The sequence below is a fragment of the Gekko japonicus genome, unplaced genomic scaffold (genome assembly GCF_001447785.1).
Source record: "Gekko japonicus isolate JY-2015 unplaced genomic scaffold, Gekko_japonicus_V1.1 scaffold1982, whole genome shotgun sequence".
Lineage (NCBI taxonomy): Eukaryota > Metazoa > Chordata > Lepidosauria > Squamata > Gekkonidae > Gekko > Gekko japonicus.
The window spans coordinates 251,293-257,318 of record NW_015176035.1 but is presented as its reverse complement, the minus strand read 5'-3'; the positions used below and the strand labels follow the sequence as shown (position 1 = coordinate 257,318).

Genomic DNA, 6,026 nt, shown 5'->3' with positions numbered 1-6,026 from the left:
GTTGGACTTCCAGAGGAACTGGTTGGCCACTGTGTGAGACAGGATGCTGGACTAGATGGACCTCTGGTCTGATCTAGCAGGGCTCTTCTTGTGTTCTTATGAAGGCCTCGGCCTCTCTGCCCTGTTGTTGGACCTCCAGAGGAACTGGTTGGCCCCTGTGTGAGACAGGATGCTGGACTAGAGGGACCCTCACTGTGGTCTGATCCAGCAGGGCTCTTCTTATGTTCTTAACTGGGGAAGGCCTCGGCCTCTCTGCCCTGTTGTTGGACTTCCAGAGGAACTGGTTGGCCACCATGTGAGACAGGATGCTGGACTAGATGGACCTCTGGTCTGATCTAGCAGGGCTCTTCTTGTGTTCTTATGAAGGCCTCGGCCTCTCTGCCCTGTTGTTGGACCTCCAGAGGAACTGGTTGGCCCCTGTGTGAGACAGGATGCTGGACTAGAGGGACCCTCACTGTGGTCTGATCCAGCAGGGCTCTTCTTATGTTCTTAACTGGGGAAGGCCTCGGCCTCTCTGCCCTGTTGTTGGACTTCCAGAGGAACTGGTTGGCCACCATGTGAGACAGGATGCTGGACTAGATGGACCCTCACTGGTCTGATCCAGCAGGGGCTCTTCTGATGTTCTTATGAAGGCCTTGGCCTCTATGCCGTGTTGTTGTTGGTCCTCCAGAGGCTGGCCCCTCTGTGAGACAGGATGCTGGACTAGATGGACCCTCACTGGTCTGATCCAGCAGGGCTCTTCTGATGTTCTTAGGAAGGCCTTGGCCTCCCTGCCCTGTTGTTGTCCCTCCAGAGGAACTGGTTGGCCACCATGTGAGACAGGATGCTGGAGTAGATGGACCCTCACCGGTCTGATCCAGCAGGGCTCTTTTCACGTCCTTTTTTTTTTAAGTGAGCCCACGTACGCAAATCTGAGCGGAGACGGATGTTCTGCTTTCTTTTCCCAGGCAATACTACGAGATGCTGTACAACACGGCGGATGAGCTTCTGAACCTGGTGGTGGATCAAGGGGTGAAATACACCGAGCTGGAGTACATCTACGCCCTGAGCTTGCTGCACCGCAGCCAGACGGGGGTGGGCGACCAGACGACCCAGAACATGCGGCTGCAGCGCCTGAAGGAGATCATCTGCGAGCAGGCGGCCATCAAGCAGGCCACCAAGGACAAGAAGATCACCACCGTGTGATTCAGTTGGTCGGGGTCCCTTTCAGGGGGGCAAAACGGGGCTGCCGCTCCCACGCAAGCTCGGGGAGGTTTCGTGCTCGATTACGGCCAATAAGAGCCACGTTATGTGTTACGGGCGGCAGTTCTGCACTGATAGTGATAGGGGGAGGGATGTCATGTGGGTCTTTGGTGCTTTTCGCAAGAAGTTTCTTTACTGTTTGGTGAGGGGTTGGGGGTAGAGACCCTTCCGGGTGTCAAGACAAAATCCCCAAATATCTGTCGTTGGGGGAAACCGCATGCAAGCAAGCAGCAAGGTGTAGATATGAGTTTATTTGGTACTTCTGAAGCAGAGGTGGGTCAGTTATGGCCAAGGGGTCGCGTCCAGCCTACAGGAGTTTCTCATCCAGTCTTTGAGCTGCTTAAGACAATTTTTCAGGAGCATCCTCTAGCGCGTCCGTGTTCCCAACAAACTCTGTTAAGGAGCTCCAGACCCACAGAAGGCAGGCACGTGGTCCGTGTCTGGATCTCTGGCCGCTTTTGCTGCTCCAGATTGGATGTTGGCGCCGGAAACAGGAAGGGCCAGCGTCCAAGGTGGAGCTCCCAGAAGCAGTCAGATAGGGACTTCAGGCTGAGAAATTTGCCACACACACACACACACACCCCGTTCTCAAGGATTTTCTTAGCTGAGTGAAGGTGGGAGATGGGAAAAGATCTGTCACTCAGACCGATTTCACATAAGACCTGCGCCGCAGTCGCGCCTCCCTTTGCCCCACTTCTATTGGTCAATTTCCCACTCGAAGCCACATGGCCGCATTCTGACCTGCGGCTTTGCCCGATTTTCCCCACGGTTTTGTGATCCTCAAAAAACAGGATCACGAAACCGCGGGGGGAATCGGGCAAAGCCACGGGTCAAAATGCGGCCGCACGGCTTTGAGTGGGAAATTGACAAATAGAAGCAGGGCAAAGGGAGGCGCGACCACGGCGCAGCTCTTGTGTGAAATCGGTCTCATTCAATACGGCAGAGCGTATAATGTGGTTAAAAGGTGATGAACGGTTTTAATTGAAACCGAGAGGAAAGCTGTGAGATCGAGAGGAACCGGAGTGCCTGACAGGTCTCCTGGCCTCTGCCTTTGGGGCTCTTTTTCTGTTTAGCGCTGATCTTTCACAATATGTAGCCATACCTTTCCAGGACTGCCTTTTCCAAGACGTGATGATGGAGCTCGCCCACCATTTTTAATAATTCTTTACGGGCTCCACATGGTGAAATAAGCCAGGAGGTGGCGGAGGGAGAGGACCGGTCTTTCAGTGAATGAATGAGGAAGACCATCTGTGATGAAGTAACCGACCACGATGGTGTTGTAGCCTCTTGGCATGCTGATTGTACGGTCCTGGCAAGGGGCAGTGAAGATTTTGCCATTTCTTAGCTGGTTTGGCTGGGTTTTTTTAAATCAGGCTACAGAAGTTTGGTAAAATTATCCTGAACGCTTCCGCTTTCCTCACTGAGCCTGCCCTCCATCCGCACCCCTGAAGTGGAAACAAGCATCTCCAGTTTGTGTCTGTCTACCCTTTTCTCCCAGCTGCTTTCTGTTCCTTTCTTTTTGGTTCAACTGGAAAATTAAAGCATAATTTGGAAACCCTTAATTATTGCATTGCAGCTTTCTTGGTTGCACTCATGATCTTTTCAGCTAATTCAGCAGCTTCTGTATGGGGATCATTGAGAAGGTTGTGGGTGAGGCGGTTTTCAGCTCCCTGGTGAGCAAAAACCGTTTCCTCCCAGTTTATGGTGGGAGAATTCGGGTCACACCTTAAGAACATAAAAACATCAGAAAAGCCATACAGGTTCAGACAAGGGGGTATGGGGGAAAATTAGGTTATTTCGGATTCAGGTTTGTTGGACCAAAAAATATCTGTACAACCGAATATACCCGAATACCAGTATCAAAATTCCACTGGTATTTGGGTCAATATTCAGGAATCTGAATATATTTGGATCCATTATACTTCATGGGCTTTTATTTGGGGGCAGCTACTTCAGTAGCCAAATACAGATCTTTGATCTGTATTCGGCTGAATACAGGTATTTTTCGGGTATTTATTTGGCTCGATATATACCAAGTGCACATCCCTCATTCAGACCAGCGGTCCATCTAGCCCAACATCCTGTCTCACACAGTGGCCACGCAGTTCCTCTGGACAGCCAACAATCGCACAGAGACTGAGCCCTTCATAAGAACACAGGAAATGCCCTGCTGGATCAGACCAGTAGTTCATCATGTCCAACATCCCATATCACACAGTGGCCAACAGGACACAGAGGCTGAAACTTTCCCCTAACATTACCTCTTGGCACTGGGGTTCAGAGGTTGACTGCCTTTGAACGTGAAGGTTCCCTTTACTCACCATGGCTAGTAGCCACTGATAGTAGCCATGAATCTATATTATCCCCTTCTAAAGCTGCCTGTGCCTGTGGCCATCACTACATCCACCAAGGGAGGAAGGAGAATAGAGCGAGGGCTGAATTAACAAAAGGGTTGGGGGGAGGGGGCTGGATGAAGATCACTGGGCCCGTTCAGAATCAGAAGAAAACTGAGGGTCATAGAATCATAGAGTTGGAAGGGATCTCCAGGGTCATCTAGTCCAACCCCTTGCACAAGGCAGGAAATTCACAAATACTCCCACACCCCCAGTGACCCCCTGCTCCAAGCCCAGAAGATGTCAAAAAACCCTCCAGGATCCCTGGCCAAACTGGCCTGGAGAAAAATTAACATAAGAACATAAGAGATGCCAATGTTGGATCAGGCCAATGGCCCATCCAGTCCAAAACTCTGTATCACACAGTGGCCAGAAATACCAGGTGTCCTCAGGAGGTCCAGCAGTTGCTGTCTCATCTACTGTACCACTGTTGAGTGAGTGTTTGCTAGCTCACAGTTTTTTAGCCTCCGGCTCACTCGTTTCTGCCTTAGCTCAGGAAGGAGGGCTCCAGAGCAAACTAATTTATGCCGTCGCCAAATCGCTCGCTCACACCTTTAATGCCGGTAGCTCACAAAGTAGGATTTTTGCTCACAGGACTCCACAGCTTAGAGGAAGCCTTGCTCACGACCCCTGGGCCACTGCCGGATCTGCTCCCCCATTACAATTGCTCTCTAGACTACTGGGATCATTTTGCCGGGAGAAAGTGGTGGCTTGGGAGGGTGGGTCTGAGTCCAGTGGCACCTCTAAGGCCAACCAAGTTTAATTCTGGGTATAAGCTTCCGTGTCCGTGCACACTTCTTCAGATACCTGGAGAAGTAACGGCAGGGTCTCAGTTAATTACTCTCAGCATTCCACAATTAAGGATACATCTGCCCATCAGTCTCCAATAGAGAGCCAGTTTGGTGTAGTGGTTAAGTGCGCGGACTCTAATCTGGGAGAACCGGGTTTGATTCCCCACTCCTCCACTTGCACCTGCTGATGTGACCTTGGGTCAGTCACAAGCTCTGGCACAGCTGTCCTTGAAAAAGAGCAGTTTGTGTCAGAGCTCTCTCAGCCCCACCCACCTCACAGGGTGTCTGTTGTGGGGAGGGGAAGGGAAAGGAGTTTGTGAGCCACTCTGAGACTCCAAGTGAAGGTGGGGGTATAAATCCAATCTCATCTCTTCTTCTTCTTCTTCTTCTTCTTCTTCTTCTTCTTCTTCTTCTTCTTCATGGTTATTAAAAAAACATAAGAGAAGCCATTGGTTCCCTAATCAGGACCCAAAATGGCTCATGTTGATCTCTCCTCCATTTTATCCCCACCACCAGAACCCTGTGAGGTAGGTTATGTAATTAATAATCATAATCAATGTTCCTTCTGAGTTAGTGTGAGCTAGCGCACCGTTTTTTTAGCCTCTGGCTCACACGTTTTTGTCTGAGCTCAGGAAGGATGGCTACAGAGCAAACTAATTGATGGCAGGCAATCAACATGGCAGGCAAGTACCTGAATAAAACTTGGTCTTAAAGGTGCCACTGGACTGTTTCGGGGGGGGGCCCGGGGGGGGGGGGAGCTCTGCAACTTACCTGGCTGCTTCTTGCTCTGACTGTGGGCTGCTGGGAGCAGGGGGTGGGGCTCGCTGCATGTGCCCGCCCCCTGGGCTCTTTACTGCCGGAGCTCCGCTCCTGTGCGCTCCTGCAGAAAATGACCCCTGCCTTCCAGTTCACTACTTTGGAGGCGGCTTCGAGCGGCTGGCTTCGTCTTCTGCTCTATTTAGAGATCTTTGCTGGGAGACCCAGACGGGAACAATGGCTCACCTGGGCCCCACACAGCAAGCGGCGGCTTTCGCGGTCTGAAAACACAATTTCAGGTTCATCCAAGAGCGGTCGAGGCCGGCTCACTAATAGAGCGGCTGATGGTTTGCCAGAAGCGTTTTGCCGTACGGCTCGGTGCAGGGAATCGCAAATCCCGGCACCCAGGGCAATGACAAGCCAATCTCCCCCCTTGATTGTTGCCTGTGCCTCCCCCCCCCCAGTGCCTAACGTTGTTGCCTGTGCCGCCCCCCCCCCAGTGCCTAACGGAGTCGACCGTAAACACCGAGGCGATGAATGTTTTCATAAATTGCTCCTGATGGAAAGCAAATTCGATGATTACGGCTGGGCGGCCGGTGAATTGGGTGTATTAGTGTTCTCTTCCCCCCCACACACACCCTTTTGGCTCAGACACGTCAATCGAAACAGCAATAGAGAGGCCGTAGCGTTGCCAACTCCAGGTAGGGAAATTTCTGGAGATACGGGGTGGTGCTTGAGGAGGTGAGCGTCTGGGAAAGGGAAAGAAGAAGAGGAGATTGGATTTATGCCGCGCCCTTCACTACCCAACGGAGTCTCAGAGTGGCTCACAAACCCCTTTCCCTTC

The 6,026-nt window shown here is 51.6% G+C and overlaps 1 protein-coding gene across 1 annotated transcript in view; it reads left to right on the top strand.

The window, feature by feature from the left end:
• EXOC4 (exocyst complex component 4) overlaps positions 1-1,926 on the top strand; it is an 87,148-nt gene extending 85,222 nt beyond the window's left edge. Inside the window, exon 7 of the mRNA XM_015426627.1 lies at positions 948-1,926. Coding sequence (XP_015282113.1) covers positions 948-1,185 — 238 coding nt within the window. The 3' untranslated portion in view covers positions 1,186-1,926. The remainder of the gene's footprint in view (positions 1-947) is intronic.
• The last annotated feature ends 4,100 nt before the right edge of the window (positions 1,927-6,026 follow it).